At 43.1% G+C, this 16,069-nt stretch overlaps 1 protein-coding gene across 1 annotated transcript in view; it reads right to left on the reverse strand.

The window, feature by feature from the left end:
- Positions 1-938: 938 nt before the first annotated feature.
- CAGE1 (cancer antigen 1) overlaps positions 939-16,069 on the reverse strand; it is a 498,804-nt gene continuing 483,673 nt past the window's right edge. The window contains exon 10 of the mRNA XM_085606352.1: positions 939-1,047. Coding sequence (XP_085462478.1) covers positions 939-1,047 — 109 coding nt within the window. The remainder of the gene's footprint in view (positions 1,048-16,069) is intronic.

The raw sequence follows: 16,069 nt of genomic DNA on the forward strand, positions 1-16,069 counted from the left end.
TCTTTCAGCAGTCTGGACCACAGTCCCAGCAGGATCTTTGGCTCTCAGCACCGTTTCCTCTTCCGCGACTTCTCTTCGCCGGTCTTCTTCTCTCAGGGCTCCGCAGTACGCTATCACCGACGTATTCCTCTTCCGGATTTTGTTTCTACATGCCCGCGTACTGAGGCCGTTCTGAGATTTGTACTGGGCTCCTGACGTCAGTATGCACAGGGTTTTGCAAACCCTTTTCCTTAAAGCAACCGTCCTCCACTACGTCGTCTTCATCTTCCTGATTGTCGATGACTCGGTATGGGCTATGTGGGGGAAACTGAAAATAGAGGAGGGGAGAGACGTAAGAGGGAAGCATGTCTTCTTCCTCTTAACCCTCAATATTTCTTATCACTTTGTGAGAATGTGTAATGATTTTTAGGGGCTTTGTGGGTACTGTTGCTCAGAAATTCATATCCGAGCAACATTTTGCCAAATGTTGCTCAGATATAAATTTACCTTGAAAAAATGAAAAGACTAGAGGCGTTTGGCAAATAAGGAAAAGATTGGTTTAATTAAACGCAGTGGCCAGGAAAGGAGTAACAGAGGCATGTCTGAATACTGTCTTGATGTACAGAGGTTTTGGCTGGCAGTATATACATTTCTTGAAGTACAATAAACATTCTTGTAAAGCTTGTAAATCCAGGCCTAGTCATTAACCATAAATTCCACCATCTGATAAGGAGGCACAGGTGGCTCTCGACTTTGTGGACACCTAATGTGAGCCAGTGTGTATGTGTCCAGATGTCCAGCGTGATCACTGCCTCAAGGAATGTCATAACCAACTTTCAGACACAGGAACCTGAGGTATCCTGAGGCTGAGGTGTGGTAACAGCTGGGTTGAGAGGTGTAGGTGTTGGCTGAGTGAGACTCACTGTGGCTGTCTGCCCAGGCAGACCAGATGGACCAGCCTACTGCTTATCATCTGGACTTGCAGGAATGGATTCCTCACTGAAGACTTGTTCATGGTCTGGAGTGGAGGTATCGTCCATAGCAGTGGCAGAAGGTTGCCCACATACTCTGGGTGTTGGACATATTATTAAATAAGATAAAAAATATTTAAAATCTGGATGAGACATCAAATATGTTTTCAGCAAAAAAAGAAGCAATCTAAAGGAAAAAATGAATTAATATATTGAATATACCTTTCAGTAGTATTATAATAAATTACAAGAACAGTTTAAATTACACACAAAACGAATTCTAAAAAAACATGTAAAATGATGCCATGAAATGTAAAAAATATACAAAAGAAATTGCGAACATTCAACACAACACATTGGAGAGTAGAAATGTGAAATAAATCATTCGAATGCCTAGCAGGTTAAAATTAAACAAAATTCAACTTAGAAGGATAAATAGCATTAGTCATCATATAAACATTGTATGTATTATCAAAACAACTTATATTCAACATAAAACATAACATATATTTCAATTAACAAGTTAACATACTTTGATTTTGTGAAACAAATAACATCAAATCAATAAAATAACAAGAAAATGACAACAAACAACATTGCACAAACAAATGACATTTTAAAACATAGCATAAAATAGAGATTGATAAACACATAACACTTTTACATCTGTAAAAATATGAAAGAGAAGAGAGAATGACCAAAATTACATTGCAACAAAACAAAAGTAAGACATCATGTAGTTGTAGTCATTTCAATCAAACATTAACAGCACTTGCAAAATTGTAAGTTGCACATACCTAGTAAAATATATGTAGTGAAAATGAACAGGTATTTACATTATGAAACACATATATGAAATCTGTTATTAGGTGAAAAAACACAAGCACCATAACATCATGGGAAATTAAATGGAGATTGAAACCTGTAATCTTAAATACAACAAATTCATTCAAACGTACAAAGAAACAAGGCAATTAAACATTAAGAAAAACACACATATTGACAATACATATTAACAATTAGTTAAACGAGAGAAACAACAATGCTACATATTTTCCTGAAAAAAATAAAAACAAATACATTTATATATGGGTTTATATGTTTAAAAAATGTGAAAAACAAATTAGCAACTGCTAAATTTAAAGCAAAAAGGACATTTATATTTAGTGACATATTCAGAAGTATAACTTACCAGCCTCCACTCTACCAGGGATTCCTGTCAAACCTTCAGGATGTAGGATCTGCAAGACCTTTTCCTCCCAGGGATAAAGTTGCAGGGGCGTGGGGATTTGGGAAAACCACCATCAGCTCTCTGGGCCTCCAGGTGATGTTTGTAGGCCAGGGATCACATTCTACCCCGCAGGTCGTTCCACTTCTGCCTTATTTCCGCCTGTGTGCACAGGATGTTTGCTACAGCATTCACTCTGTCAACTATTCAGACCCACATTTGCCTTTTCTGAGCTATAGTTGTATTTTGTTCTTGGGCTCCAAACAACTGTGGGTCTACTCTAATAATGTAGTCTACCATGACTGCCAATTCTCCCACAGCAAAACGTGGATTTCTCCTCCCTATCATAATGAAATAATTAACTTAATTGAATTTAATAACCCACAAGATAATAAATTAAAAAAGACAAAATTAATGAGAAACAGAGAAAGCAAAAAAAAAAACCTGACCACTGAAAAAGTACTCAGGAACAATGTTCTGCTGCAGTGGAATGACTGGAAAAAGATCAGGGCCTGAAATGGAGTGTAAAACGCATAATGTGTGTGATGCTAGTATCCATCCAACAGCCACAGGAATAGTACAATGTTGAACGCGTTCCACGACGGAATCCCTCTGTTGGCAATCCACCGTTAGGACAATGCCAGCACAACTGTGAAACCTAAACAGTGCAATTCCACAACCCTGATAGAGTAATGCTAGCCAGCAGAGTAATTCACTGCGTCAACAGCGGTGAGCCGCTTACATGACGGAAAACAGTCCGTCAACTAGGCAGAGGATGAGCCAACCCACATCTAAATACGGGGGGTGGGAATCTGTCAGCCCAACAGAGTACTTGAAAACACAGCCACAGAGTGACGACGGGAGTCCCGCCACAATCTAAATCAGGCCCTAAATTTATTATAAACCATGGGCTGAATTACCTTGCAGTGGTGACTAATAGCAGTGATGTCCCTGCTCTAATAGTACTCGATTTGTCAGTGGAATTTCTCATCTTTGGCCAAATTGCCTATATTTTTGTCTAACTCGATTCAGGCATTCTCGCTTTCCTCTATCCCATAAGGAAGCTCCCTAAGACGTAAAACGGTATTCCAGCCTGTTCAAAGTTTATGGTCTGCTTTTATCTTGGCCAGTTCATTACTTTGGAATCCACTTTTCTACTGAACCTTCAAGGGAGATTGAGAGTCACATATATACAATTCAAATACTGCATGATTGGAACTTGACAGGCAGCTATTAGGTCAAACTAAATAAACTTAAACTTAAAGCCTTAAACTGGCTATCATCTTTCTTGGAAAGTCGGACTCAGGAAGTCTGGCTGCAGCCTCACACCGCACAAGCCAGACCCCTGACTCTGGGTGTTCCGCAGGGATAGGCTCTCATTCCCACGATGTTCAATGTATATCTGACACCCCTAGCAATCCTTGCGGAGTCCCTTGGCGCAAAAGTAATCTCTTACGCAGTTGACAGGCAGCTTCCGTTTGCTTGCAAGAAAGGCAAGGAGGTAGATGGGAAGGTAGATGGGAAGCTGATCGCACGTTGTCTCACCAAGGTGTTTCACTGGCTGGATTTGCACCATCTGAGATGCAACCCGGACAAAACAGAGATCGTGACCTTCAGAGATGTCCCCCACAATTTTGTGGAAACTGCTGGCTGAGACTGTTGAAATGTCAAATTAAGATGATAGTGGTGAAGAGGAAGGAATTGACTTACATCCAGATGTTATTGACAACTTCATCACATGACTGTAAGTATCAATTAACATTTTATGGCATTAAGGTTAAGCCTACTTTTGGGGGCATGGCTTGGCACCCGACGAACGTGTTGGCATCCGGCTGAAGCTCCGCGGCAGGACTCGGAGGTCCCGCACTTCCAGACTGCCTCACATGAAGACATGAGGTGTGGAGGACATCCGAAGGTCTGGTGAGTGGATTGAGACCCCTCTTGTTCCTGTGGGCAGCGAGGAGACAAGGTTTTTCACATTTGCAGTCTCCTCCTTCAGTCTCCTTCTGTGAGACCCGACATCGCGGTAACGGCCGCCATTTTGTTTTTTATATACTTAGCGGCGCTCCGCTCATCTGTGGCATTTTTCTTCCCATTGCTGCTCATGTTTTGTTCTCAGCACACATGCAGCTGCCTGAGCCCCTTTTTGTTGTGCTCCATGCTCTGCAAGCGGTAATACATGTTTATAATCCCTTGCCATCTCTCTACTAAATGGCAGGGTTTCTCAGCGGCCATTTTTTGACTCCCTTGACAATTATTTCTACTGAAAACGCACTTCCCTCCAGAAGGGCTTGTTCATATTTGTGACTAAGACAGTTCTACAGTTTCTGCCTTTTCATTCACGGAACCCGGTCTTACTTACCTCTGGTTTGCTGTATGAGGCAGTGTTATTATCGATGGGCAGATTGAAAGGCGCTTTATCCAAGCAACAAACTCCAAAACAAACCTTTGTCAAAAATTCAAGAATCTTTACTACTTCTTCTAAGTTAGAGGATTCTCTGTGTTTTTTGCCCCAAACTTCTGCGACTGATATGGATCCCTCCATTGCACCTTCGGGCAAATCTGTTACTAAGCGCCTAAAACAGAATCCACCTTCTCCTAAATCAACCTCACCGGTTTCCATGGAGTTATTGCTGGAAGAAATCAGAGCCCTTCGGCCCTTTATGGAGGAAACTAATGCTAAGTTACAAATTCTTACAGACAATTGGTCTCAACTTGACACGAGATTCACTGCGATCGTACAGAGTGTATCTTCCTTCAGGAATACAAATGCGACTGTCTCTCAGCTTCAATCACAGGTTTCTGCGCTCCAACGTCAGCTTGAGGATCTTGAAAATCGCAATAGGAGGAATAATTTGCGCATTTACGGCTTGGCGGAAGGAATTGAGGGGTCTGATCCTCTCACCTTTTTTCAATCTTTCCTCCCCAAGCTGCTACATATGGCAGATGACATATCTCTCAATATACAAAGAGCCCATAGATTGGGCAGACCTCCTTCAAGTACTTCATCTACGCAACGGCCTAGATGAGTTATTTTATACTTTCTGGAGTACACAGATCTATTAAAGGTGCTATCAGCAGTCGGGTCTTCTCAACAAATCACTTGGTCTGGTTCCTCCCTATTCTCCGCACAGGATTACACCAAAGTCACCACCAGCAGGCGCAAGGCGGTTCTCGACATGAGACCAGCTTTGAGGTCGATGGGAGCACGTTATGGTCTCTTCCAGCCTTACCTCTTCAAGGTTACTTATAATAACAGGACAACATCATATGAAGATCCTGTGAAACTGCAAAGCTTCATTAATTCTTGTGGACCGGGTGGATTCTGCAGGATCTTCTTCTTCGACCATTACTTGACTCTTAATGCCTGTTGCAGCTGCAGGATTCTCTATTATTTGATGCACGACTGCTTAACTCTCTTGTTCTTATTTTGTATTGTTTACCTGTTCTTTGATTGCATCATTTGCTTGTTCCACTGTTTTTGCTCCTTCCTATGCATGACTTATGATACTTCACAATCCTAGGTGATTTTGTGTTTTGAGCTTGCTTTTACAGTACGTTCGCTTCTTGGTTGCGTTTTAATGGTTTCATGCGCTCACGTTGCGTCTACAATTGTTGTCTAATTTTTTATTGTCCTTCGTCTTCACAGATCCTTCACCTTAATGGCATGGTTTTCCCCTGGTCCTCTGTTGACTGAATCGGGAATGCCCCGTTTGTTCCATGTGGTTCCATCCCATACCTTGTGCTGAGTCTTCTATGTGTAGGTACGTTACCCGTATATTTCTCCTTTTTGCTCTAACCTCCTTCATCTTTTCTGGCTCTTTCTATCTGGATACTCTTACTACTTTATTCATGGGTGTTGTTACCATTTTTCTCCTTTGCTTCTCATGTCGTCCTCCTCTCCGTGTTTCTCTACATTTCTTTCTTCTATTTACCTGGATTTCTCTTTGCAATACAGATGCCTTTAACTTGCTATTTCGGCCTCTGCCTCTAGACTTATACACTTCTCCTCATTTTGTCTTTGAATTAATTATCTCCTTCCTTCTCATCTTTTCTCGTTTTCTTTACTTTTGCTACAATGTTTTGGACTCTTGTTTTTTATTCTTTGATCTTTTCGTTTTAATCACGTCATTGAAATTGGTTACATGGAATGTTAAGGGGGTTAAATTCTCCCACTAAAAGGCAAAAAGTATTGACTTACTTGGCCAAGTTAGAAGCTGATATTGCATTCTTGCAAGAAACACATCTCTCTGATGTTGAATCTTTGAAACTAAAAAAGGGTGGGTGGGTAAAGTCTACTGTTCTCCAGGTGATGGTAAACGTAATGGTGTCGTGATATTATGCCGCAAATCTCTTGTGTTCACACTCGTATCACAAGAATCAGATAATGATGGTAGATGGTTGAATGTTAAAGTGTCACTGAAGGGTGTTCCTGTCTCTCTTTTTAATGTTTATGCCCCCACTTGTGGTGAACCTTCCTTTTGGTCCAATTTGGCTAGGAAGTATATCATTGTATGGAGGATAATTTTATTTTAGCTGGAGACTATAATTAGGCTTTTGACCCATTTGTTGACAGGAATTCCAAGGTTTCTTTTGTTCCTAACAAACCCCATAAATCTTTTGTCCATACTGTTACTCAGCATAAGCTTCTTGATGCTTGGCGTCTTTGTAACCCGACCACCAGAGAATATACTTTCTACTCCCCCCTCGTATCATACCCAATCTAGAATCGACTATATATTTGTTTCCCATACCATTTCCCAAACTCTCATGCATGCAGAGATTGGCCCCATTTTATTATCGGATCATGCGCCTGTTTCAATTGACTTAGACATTTTGCCCAAGGCTACAGGTCCTAGCCTGTGGCGTTTAAATAATGCTCTCCTTTTGGACCCAAAATTCACTGCCTCCTTTATTACCTTTCTTGACGAGTTTTTTTAGATAAATCAGACCCCTTCCATGTCCTTCCCAACTGTATGGGATGCCTTCAAAGCCTCTGCAAGAGATTTTATAATTGGTTTTGTTGCTAAGAAACGGAATAGTGCTCGTAAATTTACTAAGGATCTCCTTCAAGATATTAAGAGACTGGATCACTCTTATTATACTTCACATTCGAAAGATTGTTTGACAGCCCCCATTAATGCCAAAATACAATTTAATAAGAAATCTACTGAAGATGCTTCATTGTACTTGTTAAAATCTAGCGCAAAATTCTACGGAGGGAAAAACAAAGCGGGGAAAATACTGGCCAACTATTTAAAAGTTAGACATAACAAATTGAATATTGAATCAATATATGATGACCAATCAAATTTAAAATTCAAGGATGTAGAAATTTTGGAGGAATTCTCCCTTTTCTACAAATCATTATACAACTCTGAAATGCAACCCACTGACCATTCCTTGTCGCAATTTTTCTCTAACATTCAAAAATCTCAACAAAATATTCCAGACTTATCTTCCCTCCAGTTAGACCTATCACAGCAAGAATTGCTTAAGGCCCTTAAGAAAGACAAAGCACCAGGGCCTGATGGCTTTACTGTCGAATTTTATCTCCACTTCTTTAACCATCTAATGGCCAAACTTTATTCTCTAATACATTCTTTTAACTTATTGGGTAGTTCCTCAGGCTCCTTCTCAGGAGCACACATTTGCCTCATCCCCAAGGAAGGCAAAGATTCTAAATACTGTAAAAATTATAGGCCTATTTCCTTGGTTAACATTGACTATAAAAAACATTCTAAAGCTTTGGCTATATGATTAGACTCATACCTACCGGATCTACTGGGTAAAGAACAATCTGGATTTGTCAAGGGTTGTTTTATAACTGAGAACAAAACCAGGAGTGCAGTTCCTCTGGGAGAGGGGAGGGTAAGAGAGGGGGGAGAGTGATTAGTCTCTATAGAATGCCCACACACACCTAGCAAGGTGTCATGCTTCATCATAGGGCTGTGCTCCTCGTCGGGCCGGCGCTGCAATGCCCGACGGGCTCCCGCGAAGGGGCTCTTTATCGGTGATCTTTTTAGAGAAAGCCGTATGGGTGCGTGGGGGTAGGTGCAACAAGTGTAGTGAGTGATAGTGAGGTGGGTTAAAATAGGTATGGTATTGCCAATCGATGAACCATTTTATTCTGGTGGTATACCAGCCTAAGTAAAATTGGTGACCCCCGAGGGATTATAATGCTCCCCACTGAAGTAGAAAGGTCGACATGTTTCTTGCTCTATGCCCATACGGGTCAGTGGCAATTCATCAGGACCAGGTGAGAATGTGCTCCAAGATATAAACTCTACTACATAATGGGTGATTGAAAAATTATAAGTACATCACCAAGCAAATCCATTGGGTCCCTAAGAGGAGTGGACCCGCTGTTGCGGTACCCCCTGGGGAACAGAAAATGCTGTACGGGTTCGCCTGGAGGCCGTAAAGGGCTCGCCAGAGTTGGGGCGAGCGCACAACCGAGATCCTATCGAGGCTCAGGCTTCGATAGGATCTGGGGGTACGCACCGTACATACACGGGTGGGGGTACGACTCGAACGTACATGGGTGTACCTACATGGGGGGGTTCGACACGTACATGGGTGTACATACACGGGGGGTATGACTCGAACGTACACGGGTGTACATACACGGGGGTTCGACACGTACACGGGTGTACATACACGGGGGGTACGACTCGAACGTACACGGGTGTACATACACGGGGGTACGACACGTACACGGGTGTACATACACGGGGGGTACGACACGTACATGGGTGTACATACACGGGGGTACGACACGTACACGGGTGTACATACATGGGGGGTCGCCGCGTACATACGGGGGCTGGGGTGGGGGGTCGCCGCGTACATACGGGGGCTGGGGTGGGGGGTCACCACGTACATACGGGGGCTGGGGGGGTCGCCGCGTACATACGGGGGCTGGGAGGGGTCGCCGCATACATACGGGGGCTGGGGGGGGTACGGCGCGTACCGGGCCCCCTAATCTGGTCGTTTAGCGCCGTACTTCGCTTTTCCGGCACTTTTTGGGTGCCGTGAAAATATTGCCATCCGGACTGCTGTCGGTTCGAATCGTACTTCCTGGGTCGTGAAACGCTGCCAGTAAGCGTCCCGACGTCACGTCGCAGCATTCCCGGATCACATTCGTATGTATATTTTGGTCGGTCGGTGTTTTTTACGATTCGTACGGAAATGGTGTTTCCGTGCGAATCGTACTTCCATGTTTGTAAAGTTTTACAACCGGGTATGAGTCGGACGGAGAAAACGCTCCGACCGACGGTTCGTACCCGGTTTTTCCAGGATCGTAATCGGCACCTTCGTGTACAACCCACTTTTTGTTTAACCCACTTTCTCCACTGTTTAAACCACTCTTCCTCCATTGTCTAACCTATATTTTTCTCCATTGTTTTAATCCACTTTTTTCCGTGTGACCCGCTTATTCCCCAGTGTTTAACCTGCTTTTTCTCCATTGATTAAATCAGCTCTTCTTCACTGTTTAACTCACTTTCTCTATTGTTTAACCCCCTTGTCTCTGTTTAATAATCCATTTTTCTCCATTGCTTAATCCGCTTTCTCTATTTAACGTGCTTTTTTCCATTGTTTAACCCGCTTTTCACTCCCCCTACCGACCACACCCTTCCTTTCCAGGCACCCTTAAACCTTTTTCTCTCCCATTAAACTTGCTTATTCCTTTGCAGGCTCTTGAAAACCTTTGCTCCCACTAAACTCATTTTCTGTCACAGGCTCAGCTAACCACTTTCTCTCTTCCGGAATCTCTCTCTTCCCACTTCTTTCCTCCTAAGCTGTCCCTTGTGCTCTCTCTCCTGCCGGCTGACCCCACCCAGCACCCCACCTACCTCCTGGGTAACCTAATTAGTGGGGGCCACAGTGAGGCCGTGCAGAGGAGGCACCCTGCTGGTGTACCAAAGTAAAGCCTGTCTGCGCCCATATGTGCCCGTCCGCCCCTGGGCCACGCCCAGCTATCAGGTCCCCCACTCATCCTTAGATACACTAGCGCTGAACTTCTAGCCATCAACACTGAACATCACAACAACAAATGTATCCTTGCCTCTCCCCAATCTTCGGTGAAGCCTTTCTCCTGCCACCATTGCCCCTTCCAACGTAACACAGAGCCCCCTGCACTTGAACCCCTGTCCACCTCTGCCACCATAGAACAACTCCACTGTCTGCTGATCAACACCCGATCCCTCCACAAGCACGTCATCGAGATCTGGGACACTATCATTTTGCTCATTCCAGAAATCGTCTTCCTCACTGAAACATGATTGAACCCATCATCAGCACCCGACAACGCCACTGCTACTCCAAACGGATACAAGATAATTCTTCGGGACTGCCTCAGAAAACACAGAGGTGGAATAGCCATCATCCACAAGGAGTCCCTCAACTGCACAGCCACCACCAACAACACCCCCCACCCCCCCATCATGGAACACCTGAACTTTCAAATTTCTGCAAGGTCATATTCAACTTCATCACCCTGCTTGCCAATCACTCAAAAGATGTCCTCTTCCTCTGGGACCTCAACTTTGGTGTTGTTTGGAGGCCCCAACAACACCAACACAACCAACCTACTTGAGAGCATAGACATCCTCAGCTTCTCCCAACTAGTCACGGTTCCCACGTACATCCCCAGACACACACTGGATCCCATATTCTCAGCAAGCGAAAGAATAAGGTACAGCCAAGCCACCGATGTTAACCTGGACCTACCACTCGACCGTCCACTCGCACATGATAACCACCCACGCCACCCTGCCTAGCACCCCATACAGGAGCTGGGGCAAAGTAACTGTGAATCTCTCGGCCAATTATGCCTACAAAGTCGTACCATTCAAACCTACCAAAGCCAGCAGATTCTCTAAACAATTCAGCTGGTTCACCCCAGAGCTTAAATCCTACAAACGCAACTGCAAGAGACTTGAAAGGAACTGGCTCACCAGAAAAACGGCCACCGACCAATCTACTTTCAAACTAGCCCTCAAAAAGAACCACCAGCACCTCAAAAGCACCAAGAAAAGCGCCCTTACCACTGGCCTAAAAGTCAGCTCCAACCACAGTAAGGAACTATTATGTGTCATCAAGGAATTCTCCAGCCCCTCAGTCACCAAGAACACCGTCACCTCCTCCTAGGCTCTCCGTGACTCCCTCTCAGACTTCTTCTACAGCAAAATCGCCACCTTCTATAAAACCTTCGACCCGGAACCACCAGTAACCAAACTAAATAGACTCCTCAACCTCACCGAACCCAACAAAAATTCTCTAACCACATGGAAACCACTCTCCTCACAGATGCCCGTCTTCCTTTCATCAGACCCCACTAACACCAAAGAGGGGCATGACCAACGTTGCAAGTTGAATGCAGAACAGATGCGTCAAACTCAATACCGACAAAACAGAGGTACTCATATTCAGGGTCAACATCTTCCAATGCGATGATTCCTGCGGCCAACAGAACTCGGCCCCTCACCCACAGAGCACGCAAGGAACCTCAGCATCATACTCAACAGTGGGCTCATGATGAGGAAGCAGGTGAATGCTGTTTCATCCTCCTGTTTCCTAACCCTGCGCATGCTTGGGAAAGTCTTTAAGTGACTTTCCATCATCACTAGATGCACTGTCACACAGGCCCTCATCACAAGCCGACTGGACTATGGCACTGCCCTTTACGTGGGATTCACCTCACAACTACTAAACAGAATCCAGACCATCCAGAATGCTACAGCTAGGCTCGTCCTAGACCTCCTGAGACGGACATACATCCCCCCCACCTCAAAGCGCTATACTGGCTTCCCATCAGCAAACGGTGCCAGTTCAAACTGCTCACCCACGCCTACAAAGCCCTTTACAACATTGGACTAGCATACCACAACCACAGGGTGAACTTCCACCAACCCATCCGACAACTACGCTCTGCATTCACTCTCTGGCACAGACACCCTGCATCCCTAGGAGTTGGAGCGGCATCCGTGCCTTCTCGCACTTGGCTGCCAAGTCATGGAATGGCCTCTACCTTAGAACAGACCCCACCATACAAGAATTCAGGAAAGGCCTGAAAACCTGGCTTTTCGACCAATGCCTCAGCAGCAGCACCTCTCCTCCCCCGCCCCAGTAATTGGATACCCTCATGGGTGATAATTAGCACTTTACACGCATGTTTTGATCCACTTGTTTTATGTTGAATGGTGCTAGCATGCCAATATGTACTGCTTAAATTGCTCTAACCACATGTGGTATGCGACCCAAAGCATACTAATCTCCCTTCTCATTGGCTAAATCCTCATTTTGTGTTATGTGTATGAAGCTGTTATGTGTTTCATCACAGTAGAAAGAACTTCTTGATCACACCACTTAAAGTTGGCTGGGACATTGCACCAGCTACTGCAACCATGTCTTGGAATGATCCTGTGGCCACAGAAAAGAGTAATGACAGGATTTTCACTATTGGTGTTATTAATGTGGGATTACTATTCTGAGCCAGAAGATCAGGTTCCAGCTCATGACATAAATCAATGATAGTTTGCCGATTTAATCAGATTTTTTGGATTATATCACGTTCTACAATGGTGGCAAAGGCTGGCACTGTAAATGTTAAAATTGTACTGATGATTTGGATTATGCATGGGTTGAAAAGTGTTTTGTAAACTGTGACAAACATTTATTTCTTATAATTTAATAACCTATTAGTTGGGTTTGTGCTATTTGTTCTTTTTTTCATTTTAGGAGAATGTGAGAAACATTAACTACATGGCATTTATTTATCAATAAACAGTCATTTTTTAAAAACATTTTAATATGTGTGATGGAAGGAAACAATGATAAAGAATTTGAGAAACAGAATACAACAGCAGTGTTTGACTTTGTTAGCTTTGTTTTTATTCAACAAAACCAAATGAGCTAAAACAGGATGTAAACAAAACAAACAAACAAAAAGTTATAAACGTCAATCATGGTGAATGAAACTATTGTTGAAGAGTCACAAATGTTTGAAAACCAATGTCCAAAACACAACTGGCATCAGAAAGGTAAATGTGTCCAGAAAATAGTCCACAGCGTGAACAGTAGTCACACATCCAAGGAAATTAGGTTCTACGTCTCTTGGTGGTGCTGGTCTTGCCATCCTCTCTTGGTAGTGCCAATGGACGTGTGCTTTTGCAGGGCACTGGTGGCTCCACAGTTGCAGAGACTGAGAGAGGGTGTATGTCTTGCCTCGTGTGGCAGGGCCTCCCTTCCTGTGGCAATGGCAGATGTAGTTGGCCCTGATGCTGTTAAAATACAGAGGGGAAGATGGTACTGGAAAAGCCCAGCACATATGAGTAACACAATCATGCAGTACCCGAGTCAGGGAGCCCAACTGGAGTTCAGATTATCCATCTGTGCATTGTGATCTCTCTGCAACTGCTTCTTCTCCTGAAGCTTTGTAAGGACCTGGCCCATCATGTCTTGGGACTGATGGAGGAATCCCCAGACTTGGTTGACAGTGGCCTGGATGACAGTGAACCCAGTGGCCTCACTTTGCTGGTGCACAGATCCCCTCCCATGACCCCAACACCCACTACTCTGTGCCCTTGACCCAATGTGCCCCATCTCATTGGTTCCTGGATGAACTGGAGGTGTGTGGTGGTGTTTGTTCAACTGCAGCCAGGACTGGGGGACACAAGATTGGGCTGTTGTTGGTTTGGACACATGAAGTGGAGGCATCCATAGGCTGAGGGTTGGTAACAACTGGGGTGGGAGGTATAGGTGTGTAATGGTGCTTTTACACCAAGTAACATCTCATACATGTGTTTTAAATTCTAAATGTCGTTTTTTTGTTTTAATTGCATATCTTCACTAGGTATGTTTAACTTACAATTTTGCAAGTGTATTGCATTTTTAATTGAAGTGACTACAACTTCCACAAAGCCTTGTTTTTATGTGAAAATAATAATGCAATGTAATTTTGATCACTCTCTCTTTACTGTCAAATTTTCCCATACGTTGAAGTGTTATGTAGTTTATCAATCAATATTTCATGCTATGTTTTTAAACTTGTTGTAATGTAGCATGTTGTCCTATCCTTGGTATCTCATTGAATTGATGGTATTTATTTCACAAATCAAAGTTTTCTGACTTACAAAGGTAAGAAATTTTATATGCTGAATATAAGTTGTCTTATTTTTAAACACTTTACTCTGCAATGTTTATATGATGAGTAATGTTAAATATCCTTCTAAGTTGTGTAATTGTCAGAATGTTTGCCTGGTAGGCCTTGAAATGGTTTCTGTCACATTACTTCTCTCTACTTTGTTTTGTTGAATCTTTGGTATATCTTTTGTATACTTTCTATATTTGTTTCATTTCAGGACATCTTTTTACCTGTTTTTTAAAGTTGTTTATTGTGTAATTTAAACTGTTTATGTAATTAATTATAATACCACTGAAAGGTATATTCATGATATAAAATGTTTCCTTTTATTCTTCATTTTATCTTCAAACTCATTTTTGTATAATCCAGACGTTTACAACTTTTTTGTTTCTTTATGTATAGGTCCAACGCCCAGAGTACGTGGGCAACAATCTGCCACTGAGACCACACCGACCAGGAAGAAGCCTTCAGGGAGGACTCCACTCATGAAAGCTGGATGACGAGGAGCAGGCTGGTCCATCTGGTTTGCCTGGGCAGACAGCTCCAGTGAATGACATCATGTGAACTATATTGGAGACTAAAAACTGTAATCTTAATTACAACCAAAAAAACATAAAAAACAAACAATCGAAGAGAAATTATACTAATCTATCTAGGTTTATATGTTTAAGAAAGGTGCAAAACACATTAGCAGCACCTAAATTAAAATGAAAAAACCATCTCCTCCCAGGGAAAGGAAATTGTAAGGGGGGCTGGGAGAACTACCACCTGTCCACTGGGTCTCCAGATAACGCTTGGTGAACACACTCCCCCTCCCCCCACAGGTTGTTCCACCTCTTTTTAATTTTCTTCTGTGTGCACAGGTTGTTTGCTACAGCATTCACTCTCTCAACTATTGTGGCCCACATTTGCATTTTCTGAGATTCGGTTGTATTTTGTACTTGGGCTCCAAACAATTGTGGTTTTACTCTAATAATTTCATCCACCAAGACTAATAATTTTCTCTTTGTAAAACGGGGATTTCTCCTCCCTGACATTATAACGGAATGAAAAAAATGTATAAATTCACAAGTCAAAGAAAATAAAATGTCAAATGAACAAGTAACAGAGGGAGCAAAATAAAATACCCAGAATACTCAGACAAAACTTCTCCAAGAAAATGTTGCGCTATGCTGGAATGGCAAGGGATCATGGTCTAAAGTGTGTTTTATAGGTTGGTATGCAGGTGCAAACAATTAGGCAAAATACATCAGTTGTGTAATGCTAATATCCATCCAAAGGCCACAGTAATGTGTAGGATCCAAATTTCAGAATATGATTAGCACAGTGTAACTAAAACTAACTTATTTGACTCAGCCCCGTAAGAAGGCCCTTTTTACATCCATTAGTAAGTGCGGCGGAAAGGGCAGAAAACAGAACCGCGGCCATCTTGGCCCTCAGCTCTCTCTCGTCTAAAGGAGCTACAATCACGTGGTTCCCTGAACCCGTATTTTCCTTGTTCAGCAGACACTAGTTTTAGAAGACAGGCTGAATTGTATTTACGACCGAGAAGCAAGGTCACATCTGCCAAAAGGGAGTACCAAGCAAATTCCTTCGGAACCTGGGACGAGAAGGGAGTCACCCGGTCGACCTTCTATTCTTAAAGATAGTAGCCTTTTTTGTATCATCGAAACTAGATATAGGATGAGCTCATTAGGAGCGCCTGGACTGGCTGGTACTTTTCCACTTATAAGGCTTTGTATG

The sequence above is a fragment of the Triturus cristatus genome, chromosome 5_2 (assembly GCF_964204655.1).
Source record: "Triturus cristatus chromosome 5_2, aTriCri1.1, whole genome shotgun sequence".
Taxonomy (NCBI): domain Eukaryota; kingdom Metazoa; phylum Chordata; class Amphibia; order Caudata; family Salamandridae; genus Triturus; species Triturus cristatus.